The 13,841-nt window shown below is 38.2% G+C and overlaps 4 protein-coding genes across 5 annotated transcripts; 3 read left to right on the top strand and 1 right to left on the bottom strand.

The window, feature by feature from the left end:
- Positions 1-7: 7 nt before the first annotated feature.
- Positions 8-3,530, top strand: LOC110759656 (uncharacterized). The gene is made up of 2 exons (XM_021961744.2): positions 8-2,886; positions 2,991-3,530. The coding sequence occupies exons 1-2, from the start codon at positions 141-143 to the stop codon at positions 3,344-3,346; spliced, it is 3,102 nt and encodes a 1,033-aa protein (XP_021817436.1). The 5' UTR covers positions 8-140; the 3' UTR covers positions 3,347-3,530.
- A 1,096-nt stretch (positions 3,531-4,626) lies between these two features.
- Positions 4,627-6,311, top strand: LOC110759663 (Chaperone DnaJ-domain superfamily protein). The gene is made up of 7 exons (XM_021961751.2): positions 4,627-4,898; positions 5,010-5,090; positions 5,223-5,260; positions 5,400-5,479; positions 5,555-5,635; positions 5,793-5,901; positions 6,027-6,311. The coding sequence occupies exons 1-7, from the start codon at positions 4,686-4,688 to the stop codon at positions 6,166-6,168; spliced, it is 744 nt and encodes a 247-aa protein (XP_021817443.2). The 5' UTR covers positions 4,627-4,685; the 3' UTR covers positions 6,169-6,311.
- A 48-nt stretch (positions 6,312-6,359) lies between these two features.
- Positions 6,360-8,674, bottom strand: LOC110759662 (DUF1995 domain protein, putative (DUF1995)). Its single transcript, XM_021961750.2, has 9 exons — positions 8,259-8,674; positions 7,921-8,008; positions 7,661-7,774; positions 7,481-7,563; positions 7,241-7,355; positions 7,044-7,135; positions 6,906-6,971; positions 6,712-6,805; positions 6,360-6,623 (listed from the first exon to the last, which is right to left on the bottom strand). Exons 1-9 carry the CDS (start codon positions 8,543-8,545, stop codon positions 6,513-6,515), a joined length of 1,050 nt encoding a protein of 349 aa, XP_021817442.2. The 5' UTR covers positions 8,546-8,674; the 3' UTR covers positions 6,360-6,512.
- A 256-nt stretch (positions 8,675-8,930) lies between these two features.
- On the top strand, positions 8,931-13,841 carry LOC110759659 (P-loop containing nucleoside triphosphate hydrolases superfamily protein). 2 transcript variants are annotated; one of them, XM_088255767.1, is made up of 13 exons: positions 8,931-9,096; positions 9,226-9,309; positions 9,653-9,706; positions 10,036-10,175; positions 10,389-10,485; positions 10,570-10,833; positions 10,955-11,234; positions 11,632-11,793; positions 11,993-12,208; positions 12,300-12,337; positions 12,428-12,591; positions 12,678-12,791; positions 12,927-13,841. In XM_088255767.1, the coding sequence occupies exons 1-13, from the start codon at positions 9,090-9,092 to the stop codon at positions 13,689-13,691; spliced, it is 2,385 nt and encodes a 794-aa protein (XP_088111893.1). In that variant the 5' UTR covers positions 8,931-9,089; the 3' UTR covers positions 13,692-13,841. The 2 variants fall into 2 exon arrangements, with proteins under 2 accessions (XP_088111893.1, XP_088111894.1); XM_088255768.1 differs by lacking the exon at positions 9,653-9,706.

Here is a 13,841-nt window from a genome sequence, read left to right as displayed (position 1 = left end):
ATTGACTACTAGAAGTTGTTTTAATTAGTGGCCCCCAATGCCGATACTCCTTGGAAAGATTTTTATTAGTCCAAACAGAAAGAACAACTTCACCCAAAAATACAAATTGCTCTAGAAAGAAAGAATATAGAGAGAGAGAAATGGCATACAATCTAAACTGTATCAGGGCAACGATTGGCTGCTTTGTCTTCATTTTACTTGTTCTGCCATTTAGTTCTGCATTTCTTTGTGAAGAATCCACTGATTGTCATGCTCTTCTTAAATTCAAGCAGGGCCTAAGAAGCGATCCCGAAGGTCATCTGAAGACTTGGAACGAAGCCAATCCCTTCTGCAACTGGACTGGAATCACATGCCACCCACATCTCCGAGACCGAGTGATAGGTCTTGAGCTCATAGACATGGTTTTGCAAGGAGGGATATCACCATTCATATCCAATCTTTCTCTTCTTACCACCCTGTCTCTGCAAGGCAACAGATTCTATGGACAAATTCCATCTTCCTTGGGAGGACTTTCAGAGTTAGCATTTCTCAATATAAGCGAAAATAAGCTTGAAGGTGAGATTCCTGGTTCTTTGCATGGCTGCCAAAGCTTGAAAGAACTAGACTTGAATGTCAACAATCTTTCTGGGGTCATTCCTGAGGAACTCAGCTGGCTGAAGAACTTAACATACTTGGGTCTGTCTGTAAACAGACTCACTGGAGAGCTGCCGTCGTCACTATCAAACTTGACGGAATTGACACAAATAAAACTGGGTGTCAATTATTTTACCGGAAAGATCCCACCACAGCTTGGAGCATTAAGAAAGCTAGAGATTCTGTACCTCCATACGAACTTTCTTGAGGGACCAGTACCTGCAGCAATTAGCAACTGCACCGCTTTACGTGAGATTTCGCTGATTGAGAATCTGTTGAGTGGAGAAATCCCTTTAGAGCTGGGTGCCAAACTCCAGAACTTGCAGAAATTGCACATGCTTGAGAACAAGCTTTCTGGTAGAATTCCAGTGACCCTCTCCAATCTCTCTCAGCTCACACTGCTTGATCTCAGTCGCAACAATTTAGAGGGCGAAGTTCCTGCAGAGTTGGGAATGTTAAAGAACCTTGAGATTCTCTACTTTCATTCCAACTACTACTTAGGTGGCGGCAGCTCTGGTAATTCTTCCCTCAGTTTCTTAACAGCTCTCACAAACTGTTCGGTTCTAAAAAAGCTACACTTTGGTTCATGCTCGTTCAAAGATAATATACCGTCTTCTGTAGGTGGTCTTTCAAAAGACCTCTTTTACTTCAATCTTTTCAATAATTCCATTATGGGAAGTATACCAGACAGTATTGGAAACTTAAGCAGCCTAGTAACCTTAAAGCTGTCATACAACCTTTTGGAAGGAAAAATTCCACCATCATTTGGAGAGCTTGGGAATTTGCAGAGGTTATACTTGGAGAGAAACAGAATTCTTGGGCCAATTCCAGATGACTTGGGGAAGATGTCTAGCCTTGGTCTACTGGATCTTGGTAAAAATTTGATTGGTGGGTCTATTCCACCTTCACTTGGTAACCTTTCACAGCTGAGATATCTTAACCTGTCTACGAATAGCATATCAGGAAAATTTCCCATTGATCTTACTCGCTGTTCTCTTATGATGCTGCTCGATTTATCTTTCAACAGCTTACAAGGTTCTGTTCCTGTACAGATTGGCCTTCTTTCAAACTTAGACTTCTCACTTAACCTTTCAAACAACCATTTCGAAGGACAACTGCCAACAAGCATTGGAAAGCTGGTGTCTCTGCAGGCAATCGACTTTTCGAAGAATAAATTTGTTGGTGTCATACCTGGCTTGATTGGAAGTTGCATTTCTTTGGTGTATCTGAACCTGTCCAAAAACATGCTTGAAGGCACAATTCCAAGGTCTTTGAAATCAATCACTTATCTTGAAGTTTTGGACATGTCTCATAATCGATTAAATGGCACTGTTCCAATCTGGATTGCTGATGAACATATGATCAAGAATCTCAATTTATCTTATAATAATCTATCAGGTGAAGTTCCATATACTGGGAGGATTACATTTTTTAATAAAAGCTCATTCCTGGGTAATGTGGGGTTGTGTGGTGGTTCTGCACAACTTGGTCTTCCTCCATGTGAAGTTCAAAAGCAAAAAGGCAGGACAAAGAATTGGGTAATTTACTCTGTGGTTGCAGCAGTTGCAGTAAGCTGTGTGGTGGGTGCTGTCTTTGTTCATCGTTTCTTCTTCAGAAAATATTCAAAGACAGCGCATGGAATGCTAATGGCACCCCCAGGAAAGCATGGAAGTCGAAGTTTCACCGAAAGGGAACTCGAAACTGCAACACTCGGGTTCAATGAGGCTAATCTTCTGGGTAGAGGAACTTTTGGATCAGTCTATAAAGCAATCATTGATAATGGGGAAAGTACTGTGGCAGTTAAGGTCCTGCATGGTGACAGCAATCAGAGTTTCAAAAGCTTTAAGAGGGAATGTCAAATATTGTCTGAAATCAAGCACCGGAATCTCGTTAGACTGGTAGGGTATGCCTGGAACGGAGGGTTCAAGGCTCTTGTCCTTGACTTTATTGGCAATGGGAACTTGGCACAACATCTTTATCCTGGTGGGCTAGAGGAAGGAGCTTGTAAGCTGACTTTAAGGGAAAGAATCTCCATAGCTATTGATATTGCCAATGGCTTGGAGTATCTTCAAGAAGGCTGTCCAGTCCAAGTGATACATTGTGACCTGAAACCAGAAAATGTGCTTATCAACACAAATATGGTGGCTCAGGTAGCAGATTTTGGGATTGGAAAGCTCATTTCAGCTGACAAAATGGAAGAATATCTTAGCACAACGCGTTCTCTTCGAGGATCGATTGGTTATATTCCCCCAGGTATGCATATCACATGAACATACATCACTTTCATATATCAGAAACACCAGAAACTAAAGCAATTCTGAGCAACCATCTGTATATATATATTGCTTGTGAAACAGAATATGGGCAGGGAGTTGAGGTATCAGCTAAAGGGGATGTGTATAGCTTTGGTGTGGTTCTGCTCGAGATGTTTACGCGAAAAAGACCGACAAGTGATGTGTTTTCGGATGGGCTTGATCTAAGGAAGTGGGTGGGTTCTGCATTTCCAGACCAAATTTGGGATGTTGTTGACACCACACTGAAGCAGGAGGCGTGCTCAAAAGGCACACATGATGCTTTAGAGAAGCTTGAGCAATGCAGCATTCAATTGCTTGAGGTAGGGATGATTTGCACAGAAGAGAGTCCACACAAACGACCCCTTATGTCCTCTGTTGTGCCAATGTTGAAAAAATGTCTCGAAAGAAGAGGAATTTGAAGCTCCAACTATGGCTTGAACAAGATATATAGTAAAACTTTTACATTTACCAGTTGTTTTTAATTTCTTTTGGCCTTTTGCTTGTGTGAAGTTTCATACTGAGGGCTCATGAAAGTCCTTTGTGAGTGTGTTTATGTCTGTATAATATTATTATTGGCAATATCAACAGGGACGGACCCAGTTTCAAATTAGGATGGGCTAGGTTTACCTTACGCACAAGCCATGAAGGGAGGAACATAATCAATGGAATCGACGTGTATAGATTTCCAATTTTTTAAATAACACAAAACCTATATTAATTAACCAAAACAAAAACTCACACTAACCAACAAAAGGAATAAACTCATACTAATTAAACAATTACTTATGTAGAAGCTATTTTATTCTTTCCAAAAATGTAGAAATTATTAGGATTAAGGGTTTATGGCATAAAACATGAATGATTATAATTAAAAATATATTGGAATTTTAGGGGACTATAAGGGGCTGACCTACTTTCATTTGTATATTTTTAATTACAAAACCTGTATAATCAAATGTTTTGGCCAAGCCAAAAAAAAAATTACATAGAATTTTTTTAAATAAAAATTGTAAATCCCTAATTGATACTTCATAAACTCTAAAAAGTCCCAAATTTCAACATCAACAAATTAAGACAATAAAAGAAGATTAATAATTGAAGATTAATTTGGTTTGCTTTAATTAAGCATTGAAGGGCATGTAACAGGAGAGATGATTGGCTCTTTCTTCAATTTGTTTTTTCTCTGCGTGCATTATCTAAGGGTTTGTGGGGTTTGCTTGGGTGGGTTGGGGAGTATTACTATAGGCTAGAACAAATCAAGACACCTGGGCTATAGCCCAGGTTAGCTTGGGAATGGGTCCGTCCCTGAATATCAAAATCATGTGTGTAAAATAAATTGTTTTCTCACTATCAATTAGTTCCCAATCAAATTAATAGAACTTTTATTTTACTGGAGCATTGCTCTCAAATAGACCAATTATATCGATATTATCTCAATATACTCTTAATATTCTCTCGTCATTTCGATATCATCTCAATATTTTCTCGCTATATTGATATCATATCATGCAAAAAGAATTTCATGAAAATTCAAACCTGGTTAGTCTTTTAGTTTTTTTTGCCTTTCACACCCGCAGAAAAAAAAAAAAGGAATTAATAGAATAAAAATGTATTCATCTAAAATTTGCTCAGAAGGGATTCCAACCAAAAAAAAAAGGAGGAGGGATCCACAGAAGCTCCAACGCAGCGTTTTAGTCTTCTACTCCACTCACTAATTAACAGAATAGCAGAGCCCCGCGTAAAAGTTAAGAGAGAGAAATGGAACGTTTATCCGTGTGCGGTTGGACACCTCCAATTTTTCCATTTCAAAAAGCCGTTAAAACTCACCGCCGTCACAAATTCACACTAAAGAATTGCAGAGAGGGCACCGGAGAGGATGCTCCTCCCTCCGGTACTTCATCCGCTTTCGCTATTCTCGGCGTCCAGCCCACCTGCTCAGCCACCGAGCTTAAAGCCGCTTTCCGCGCCAAAGTATTTATCTTCATTCTTCTTTTTATTAAAGAAAAATTAAATATGGCATTCATTTTTGTATATATATGTTGTTTAATTCAAATATTCATATTTTGATTGTGAAAAAAATAGGTGAAGCAGTTTCATCCTGATGTAAATAGGACCGGGAAATATTCTGATATGATGATTCGCCGTGTAATTCAGGCCTATGAGGTATTTCTGTATTTAAAGATGCCATTTTTATTTATAAATATTTTTTCTATAATATTTTTCAAGGGAAAAAAAATTGGAGTTTTGCTAAAAGAGAATAATTGATAATGATGGTGGTTAATATAATGTGTGCAGATGTTATCAAATTACAGCCGATCGGAGATAATTGAAAGGTAAACTTGGAGTTTGTTTGGTGTATTATATATGTATATAATTTATCATTTTTGTCCATTTTAAGTTCAAATTCTATTATATTTCTGTTGTTATTTGCTTCCTTGTTGTAATACTTGACTGTTGGTGATGAATTTGTAGGGAATGTGTAGATCCCTTTGATAATCCAGAATGTGAAGCATTTGATGTTTTCGTTAACGAGGTTCTTTGTGTTGGAAAAGGTATAAAGCTTTGATTCTTTTTATGATCAGATTATAAAGAATGAGGAGCACTTAAAGAAGAAAAAAAATCTGCAGGTTGTCCATATTCATGTGTACAAAGAGCTCCTCATGCCTTCACTTATGCTTCAACCGGGACGGCAAGAGCAACTTCTCTAGGTTGGTTTAATTATTTCGTTTTGTTTTCGTCTTTGTTTGTAGATACAGGAACAGAAGATGAAGCCTATGCTATGGTTTTGAGGATGGTTGTAGTTGTAGAAAGTGGAATAGGTTGCTAATTTTCTGATTAAAGTCCACTCTGTATGTGTGTTAATAGGAGTTGGGGATGATTACCAAGTTCAACTTGCAGTTGGTCAGTGCCCAAGAAGTTGCATTCATTATGTTACACCTTTACAGAGAATTATCTTGGAGGAGTTACTTGACAGGTGGTTATTAATTTTCAAGAACAAAAGAAAACTTATCTTGTTTGTTCCTTCCTTGTTTAATGTTTTAATTAACTCTTCCTTTGTGAATTAACTCTTCCTTTGTGTGGTAACTCTTGATTTTGTAGTATCTTGAACATGCCTTATGATAGTTCAGCCGAGGCAGATTTGCTATACTCGCTTATAGTTAAAGCCAGGTTTGAGAACAATCGGTATCGAAAGCCGAAGAAGCAACCTAAAGCTTCAACACAACATGTAGACTGGTTTTGACTAGTTGTTTTAGAGCACATATGTTGCTAACATAGTATCTTCCGTCTTCATAGTCAAACAAAACATGTAGCTGGTTGCCACTGTATTTATAGGAGGAAGAAATTGAAATCCAGAAATGCTGATTTGGGTTGCCTGTAAAAGAGATCATTAAAGCTGCCTTGCTCAAGAAATTATATGCCAGATGCACTCAATTTCAGTGATACGAAAAATGTGTATTTTGTCTTTCTTTCATTTGTTTTCACTAAAAACAGCAGACGTAAAGCAGCAAACACAACTTGGGTTCGTGCTAGAAAATATTATACACAATACACATTACAATGCAGGAGATAGATCAGAGACAAAGTCTATCTTGAAATGACCCTCATAAATCGATTTAGTGAAGAGAAGATCCCTGCCGCTTGATCAAACAAAGATTGGCCCTGCTCTGACTTCTCATCTACATTTCCAAATATCATCTGCAAAAGATCAAACCAATGCCATTGAGCTTGTTTATAATTTTTGTGTAATCTGTTCAAGTGAAGGAGTTGGCAACAAGTAACTAACCTCAAGTTCTTCGGCATCCGGGCGCCTAATGAGCTCTTTGGCAAGCAGATATCTGTTTGGTCTATCCTTGTCATCATAGAACACCTTCCATGACCTGGTAAACGAGCAGAAACCATAGCTCTTAGCGGCTGAAACCATAGACCAAAGGAGCCAATTTAAATGTTAAGAATTTGATAGATGTTTAAATCCCTTACCCTGGATAGCACCTAAAGACAGCACCAGACTGCATAGGCCTCATTGAGTACACCGTTGTAAAAGTGCTGCACAACACAAATGCAGAAAGTAAAAATTAAGAATGACCATATATGAATGCAGAGAGATCAGAATTATACCTCAGAAAGTACCGCCTTAGCTTTCGAACATTGAATCCAACTCCAACATCCTCACTGATGAGACGGGGATTCCACATGATGAGAGGCCTTGGCTGCCAATGCACAAGAAAATGTCGAAAATTATCCTTCCCACTTTGAGATGCTATTCAGTAAGTTTAAGTTAAGAAGGTATGCAACAGTAAGAATCACTAGCTTACCGGATCATCTGAGAGGGTAGATGCAAGCTTCTCTACATATTCCAACATCTGATAATCAGGAACAACCATAACCACAATCTCATCTTCACTCTGTACCGGCTTTCGGTCACTTAAGCTGGATATTAGGAGACAGAAGATTAAGATTAAAGCCACAAATGCGAACCGAAAGTAAGCTTAAGAGAATTCAACTGAAGAGGTTGACTAATCAAAGTGAAGACTTAGTAGGATGGTATAAATTACCTGGAGAATCCAAAAGCAGCATCTTTCCACCGGTATTTTAGAAGTGCTGCGGCACCAGCATCAGGAAATATGGCTTTAACTCTCTAACAATTAAATTAGCATAACTTATCAACTGAGATTATTTCTTGGATAAAAATCACTTACTAAAGTTTTCTAACTAAAGAAACATTTTCAACTAACCTGACCACCAGTTTCTTCAATAAGCGTATCCAAGAAAACCCTTGACAATTCCCAGAGCTCAGCTTGTGCACCTTCTTCATCAAGAAATTGCAGCTGGGGGATTAAAAGCTCAACCTGTAACGAAATTACGGAACAAATTGAGCAGACAAGCCAAGAAAATTAAAGAATGTCAACTATGAGACAAGAATATAATATTCCTATTTCCGCACAAATTTGTTCAAACATGTATCAGTCAGATGACATTTTGTTATGGCACGTACTATGGCTCTCAATCCTCCTGAAGACACAAATGTTGCACTTGCTTCACCCGATTGCCGGACTGCACCCTCCAAGTCAGAAGGCAAGCAGCTGAACCATTAAACAAATTACATCAATGCCCGATTTCCAAACAATATTACGTAAAAGCATAGATATTGCAGCTCCTTTTAATCTCAATTCAAAATTAACTGCAGCTCAAAGAACACACTTGAATTATTCATTTACATAAAATGGAAATCACCATTTTCCCTCCACAATCAGCCCAATTGTACTTTATATGCACACTAGATTATGAAAGAAAAACTGCATAAAACCCAAATTATGAAAGAAATTAAGTCACCTGTCATCTTCTTCCTCCTGCTCACCATCTTCTTCAAATGCTTCTAGGGTTGGTGGTGTTGTATCTTCAAGATTGTCCTGGGGAGGCTCACCTTGGAACTGTTCAAACTTGGCACAAATTCTTGATGAGCTAGAAGGCCAGGCTTTGGTGAGTGAAATCCCATTGCACCCATTAAAGATAGAGTGAGAATAAGATAAGGGCAATTGTGTGGTTGAGGTTGAGGTTGAGTTGGATATTGAAGAAGGGGAGAAGAAGTAAAACAAGCAGTTTGGGGATGTGGAAGCCATGAATGATGAACTTAGCCACTGGAAAAGTAGTTATAGGAGCAAAGTTACAGAGATTTTTATGTTTTATTAGATATAAATTTATTTATTTGTTTTGTGATTGAGTGCAGATCTTTATGGGAATTAGGAAGAAAACCAATCAAGGCCTAACAAAATTGTACCTCTTTTATTAATATACATATTAATAAACGACGTGAATGTTGCATCGTAGTTATAAATAAGTCGACGTCAAACTATGCGTCGTTTTTCTTTCTCACCGATTGGGCCAATTGGGACATTAATGGCCCAGTGAGAAGATTTTGATAGCCGTTAGAAAGAAAGAGCTCCTTCCATTTAAACCGACGGCTGTGATTCACTCAATTTCAAACTCAACGCAATCAAAACCCTACCCTGACAAACACCTCCGGTCCTAAAACAAACAACGCTCTCTCTCTCTCTCTCTCTCTCTCTCTCTCTCTCTAGCTATCAGAGGTCTTCGGTCTAGAATTCTCAGCCATCCATCACTCTCACTCTCCCTCTAGAATTCACATTCTTGCTCTGATTCGCCATGGAGGGTACTTTCCTCTCTCTCTCTCTCTCTCTCTCTCTCTCTCTCTCTCTCATGATTTCTTGTTTTTTATTTAATTTTCCCAAATCCTTGTTCGAACGGTGTAATAATGACGAATTTTGCTTCTTTTATTCAGATCAAATGGTGGAAATGATCCCTGAAAATTGCGACCATGTTGTTCCAGATCACGATTCCAAGCCTTCTTCAACCTCCGAAACAAGTACGTGCTCTTGTTTTATTTTATTCATTTTCCAATTTCGTTTTCTTCTCCTCCTCTTTTATTCTCTAATTCCCAATTTTTGAAATGAAAAGGAAAAAAAAGATGAAATGTTACTTTGTTTTAGAATCCGTAAAGGTTTGTGTTTTATGTGGTTAAGTTTTCCCCCCTTTTCTAGTTTCAAAATTACAAGAAAATGTTGAATTTGAGGTTTTGTTTATTTCAAACATGAATTTGAGGTCGGGTACGATTATTACTGATTTTTATTATTATTATTTTATTTTCAGTCCAAGAGAATGTAAAATTGGGAACTTTTCTGATTAGATTTAATCTTTTATGTTTCCAGTTAAAACCCTAGAAGATGCGACATGCGAGTTAGACAGTTATGTCAACGACAAAGGTCTGTATTTTCTACAACTCTTGTTTTTTTTTTATATTTAAATTAAAGATTTTAATTATTACAACTGAACTGTGATATTACAGATGTAAAATTAGTAGTTGAAATGACATTTTTTTTAAAAACTAAGGGGCACTATAATTTCTTTATTTTCTTTTTGTTCTTTCTTTGGTGATTTGCATGTTTAAGTTTTGATGAGTGGTTCACCAACCTTAATCTTCATATCCATTATAACATTTTCTCAGCAACTAGACGGCTAACACCCACTCTCTCTCATGGTACATATACATATTGCTTCTGCAACGTGTTTAATGATTTAGAATTTATTTCAGGTATTGCTACACAAGAAGTTGAGGGTTCTGATTTGGTTGATGAGAGTAGTGAGTCAAATGGAACTCAAGAAGCTTCGTCATATCAGGGACAGACCCTTCCAATTTTGCAAAAGATCATTGATTTGAGTGCCAAAATTCAGGTAATTTTTTAAATATAGCATCCTGTATTTCAATTTGCTTCTAGGAAATCTTAGAAAGTTATTGAAAGCATTTGTATATTCTTTTCCTTTTAAATTTTAATGATTGACTGCCACAGGGTGAAATGTGGGTCAACGAATTTACAAAAAGTTTTTGTTTTTGCTCTTTTACGGCTAACATTCTAATTCATCTTTTATATTGCACTTGTTTTACAGGATTTGAAGAAAGACCATACTGTCTTGTCTGATCAAGTCAAGCTCACCACACATTCCTTTCCAGACCCTGAAGTTTTAAACACTATTCAGCTGCTAAGTGAGCCTTTTGCATTGATCACTCATGATTATTTACCAACTTTCCTTTCTCTTTGATTGTAATCGGTTGTTGCTGGCTCTCTAGGTATGGAACATGAACTTTTAAAGAAGAAGTACCTTGATGAGTCCTCTGAGCGGAAGCGACTTTACAATGAAGTAATCGAGCTTAAAGGCAACATCAGGGTTTTCTGCAGATGTAGACCTTTGAATCCAAATGAAATTTCAACTGGATCTAGTTCTGTTATTGAATTCGAATCCTCCTTAGATAACGAGCTCCAGGTCATTTGCTCTGATTCCTCAAAAAAGCAGTTCAAGTTTGACCATGTGTTCAGACCTGAGGACAACCAAGGTATCTAAGAAATCATACTGATTTGTAATTGCATGGTTTAATAATCCACAGTTGATTTGTTACGATGAATAAATTTTAAACTGATTTTGTATCACTGATGCTGAGTTTTTTAAATATGCAGAGGCTGTTTTTGCGCAAACTAAACCCATTGTGACTTCAGTATTGGATGGCTTTAATGTCTGCATTTTTGCCTATGGACAAACTGGGACTGGTAAGACTTTTACAATGGAGGGAACCCCTGAAAATAGGGGTGTTAACTACAGGACTCTGGAGGAGTTGTTTCGGATTTCAAAAGACAGAGGTGGTTTCATGAGATATGAATTATGTGTTAGCATGCTGGAGGTTTATAATGAGAAGATAAGGGACCTCTTGGTCGATAGCACCAATCAACCAACAAAGAAGTGAGTTTTCTTTTGCTTACATTTTAATTGAGTAGGCTTTGCTACCTTTCATACAGAAAATTTATTTGAATCAAGTATCAACATGCACTTGGCTGTTCTTAAGATGTTGAAGAACCAAAAAATGATTGCCCTCTGGGTTTAAATTCTTCTAAAGAAATGTTGCAACTGGCTGACCCTTTTTCTTTGAAGACGTAATATTGTTTTATCTATTGGCGTCCTAAGATGTTGAAGAACCAAAATACGATTGCCCTCTGGGTTTAACTTCTAAAGAAATGTTGTAACTGGCTGACTTTTTTTCTTTGAAGAGGTAATATTGTTTTATCCATTGGCATCTTAAGAATCTCAATTAGAGGATATAATGTTGAGTCATAATACATATAGTGTTATGTGAAAAAAGGTTGGAAATAAAACAAGTTGCAGAGGGAACCATAGATGTTCCAGGACTTGTTGAAGCGCGTGTTTATGGCTTTGAAGAGATGTGGGAACTTTTGAAGTCTGGAAGCCGAGCTAGATCTGTTGGATCTACCAGTGCTAATGAGCTGAGCAGCCGTTCTCACTGGTATTTTTCATGCTCCTAATTTCCTAAATTCTACATTTTCAGACTCTAGCTTGTTTCTCTACCAGATCACTTGCAAAATGGATCAAGATTTACCGTAAACACTACATGCAAAATCACATGTACTCTGAATATTTCAAATCAGAGTGAACATACAGTTTTTCCTTTTATGATTGTAATGAGTCAAGTTTCTTCTCTGTAGCTTGTTGCGAGTGACTGTTAAGGGGGAGAACTTGATAAATGGGCAGAGGACTAGGAGTCAACTTTGGCTAGTAGACTTGGCTGGTAGTGAGCGTGTGGGGAGGATTGATGTTGAAGGTGAAAGACTGAAGGAATCTCAGTTTATAAACAAATCTCTCTCGGCCCTTGGTGATGTTATCTCATCCCTTGCATCTAAAACAGCCCACATTCCTTACAGGCATCTCTCTCTCTCTCTCTCTCTCTCTCTCTCTCTCTCATATTCACATTTGCTTACTGTATCTAAATTTGTGTTCTTTTGCAAAAACCAGGAATTCGAAGCTGACTCATATGCTGCAGAGTTCTCTAGGTGAGCCTTTGTAGTAGTATTTTACTTAATGTGAGTGGCTTCTCTAATTTGGTTCTACATGCATGATGTTGATTGAAATTTGACTTGCAGGAGGAGATTGCAAAACCTTGATGTTTGTCCAGATCAGCCCAAGTGCCTCAGATCTTGGAGAGACACTGTGTTCCTTGAATTTTGCCAGCCGGGTCCGGGGAATAGAGAGTGGCCCTGCTCGCAAACAGGCAGACCTCACTGAGCTATTCAAGTACAAACAAATGGTATGTTATAGTAATTTAACCCTTTACTTTATTCTTTCTTCTCTTGGTTTCAAATTATTAAAATATTTAGATTTCCAATGTAACAGGCAGAAAAGGCTAAGCAAGATGAGAAGGAAACCAAAAAACTACAGGATGGCTTACAGTCTTTGCAGTTGAGGCTTGCTGCAAGAGAACACATCTGCAGAAATCTACAAGAAAAGGTATTCCATTCTCAATACAACTCAAAGAGACAATTTTCCCGAGTTTTGGGAAGTTGATTTATTTCTTACTGAGTTTTTTATTTTTATTTTTTATCAGTGTATTCATAGATTAACAACTACATTTGTCCATAATAGGTTCGAGACCTTGAGAACCAATTAGGAGAGGAAAGGAAGACAAGACTGAAACAGGAGACTAGAGCTTTTGCAGCTGCTTCTCATCAGTCTTCAGCATCATCATTTCGGAAACAAGCAGCCCAGAAGACTGCTGTAGAGAAGAAGCCACCGTTGGCTCCTTCAAAATCGAGGCTACCTCTGCGAAGAATTACCAACTTCATGCCCCCAGCTTTACCACCCAAAAAACCCAGCTATACAACTTCTGTTGTCCCATCTTCAATGGATGGCAAAGAAAACATTTCCACAACATTGGCAGGAAGAAACCAAAAAAGCCTAATTTTACCAAGACGAATCTCCATTGCTGTCAGACCTCCAACTACAACAACCTCGCAGATTCTTCAGCCTAAGAGACGGGTCTCCATTGCTACCTATCGCCCTGAGCCAAACTCTCACATGACGACGCCCCTCCATTCTTCTGCCTCCCGATTTAACAATGGCAGGCAGTCATTCATGAGGGATCCACGAAAGGCACGGTATTCCAGGCTGTTCTCTCCAATGCCTGAGTTAACAACAGAAGCTGAGACAACACCAGCTACCATGAGGAGGAGCAGTAAGTTCATGGGTAGTCCCCCGGCACAGCTTGGCTCAGCAAAGGAGAGGCATCCAACAGCTGTTGCATTACAGCGGAAACCAGTAATTTGGAGTCCGCTCAAGTTGAGAGGCATGAAAAATAACAGAAGGCCATCACTGTTACTGCCTTCCCGAGTTTCTTATGAGATGCAATGAATCAAGTAGTCACTGTCTATATTTTCAAACACCTTGGAACAGTAAATCCGTTTTCTTTTATTTTTTTGGTATTTACCTTTTATCTTCTGGGATAGTGTTGCAATTGTATGCTTCTTGCTTACCACCAATCATTCATATTTTCCCTACAAA

The sequence above is a fragment of the Prunus avium genome, chromosome 6 (genome assembly GCF_965620075.1).
Source record: "Prunus avium chromosome 6, drPruAviu1.hap1.1, whole genome shotgun sequence".
Lineage (NCBI taxonomy): Eukaryota > Viridiplantae > Streptophyta > Magnoliopsida > Rosales > Rosaceae > Prunus > Prunus avium.
Note: the sequence above shows the minus strand (reverse complement) of the source record. Positions and strands in the feature narration are given on the sequence as shown.

What these genes read in the sequence shown, in the direction of transcription:
- LOC110759656 (XM_021961744.2), top strand. Translation starts at nt 141, where the DNA reads ATGGCATACAATCTAAACTGTATCAGGGCAACGATTGGCTGCTTTGTC. An exon ending in GATTGGTTATATTCCCCCAG is followed by an intron (nt 2,887 to 2,990) that starts GTATGCATATCA and finishes CTTGTGAAACAG; the next exon opens with AATATGGGCAGGGAGTTGAG.
- LOC110759659 (XM_088255767.1), top strand. An exon ending in CAGTTATGTCAACGACAAAG is followed by an intron (nt 9,707 to 10,035) that starts GTCTGTATTTTC and finishes AATTTATTTCAG; the next exon opens with GTATTGCTACACAAGAAGTT. An exon ending in ACAGCCCACATTCCTTACAG is followed by an intron (nt 12,209 to 12,299) that starts GCATCTCTCTCT and finishes TGCAAAAACCAG; the next exon opens with GAATTCGAAGCTGACTCATA.
- LOC110759663 (XM_021961751.2), top strand. Translation starts at nt 4,686, where the DNA reads ATGGAACGTTTATCCGTGTGCGGTTGGACACCTCCAATTTTTCCATTT. An exon ending in GTGTAATTCAGGCCTATGAG is followed by an intron (nt 5,091 to 5,222) that starts GTATTTCTGTAT and finishes TAATGTGTGCAG; the next exon opens with ATGTTATCAAATTACAGCCG. An exon ending in TTGGAGGAGTTACTTGACAG is followed by an intron (nt 5,902 to 6,026) that starts GTGGTTATTAAT and finishes TTGATTTTGTAG; the next exon opens with TATCTTGAACATGCCTTATG.
- LOC110759662 (XM_021961750.2), bottom strand. Translation starts at nt 8,545, where the DNA reads ATGGCTTCCACATCCCCAAACTGCTTGTTTTACTTCTTCTCCCCTTCT. An exon ending in CAGGAGGAAGAAGATGACAG is followed by an intron (nt 8,009 to 8,258) that starts GTGACTTAATTT and finishes TTAATGGTTCAG; the next exon opens with CTGCTTGCCTTCTGACTTGG. An exon ending in CGGATGCCGAAGAACTTGAG is followed by an intron (nt 6,624 to 6,711) that starts GTTAGTTACTTG and finishes GATCTTTTGCAG; the next exon opens with ATGATATTTGGAAATGTAGA.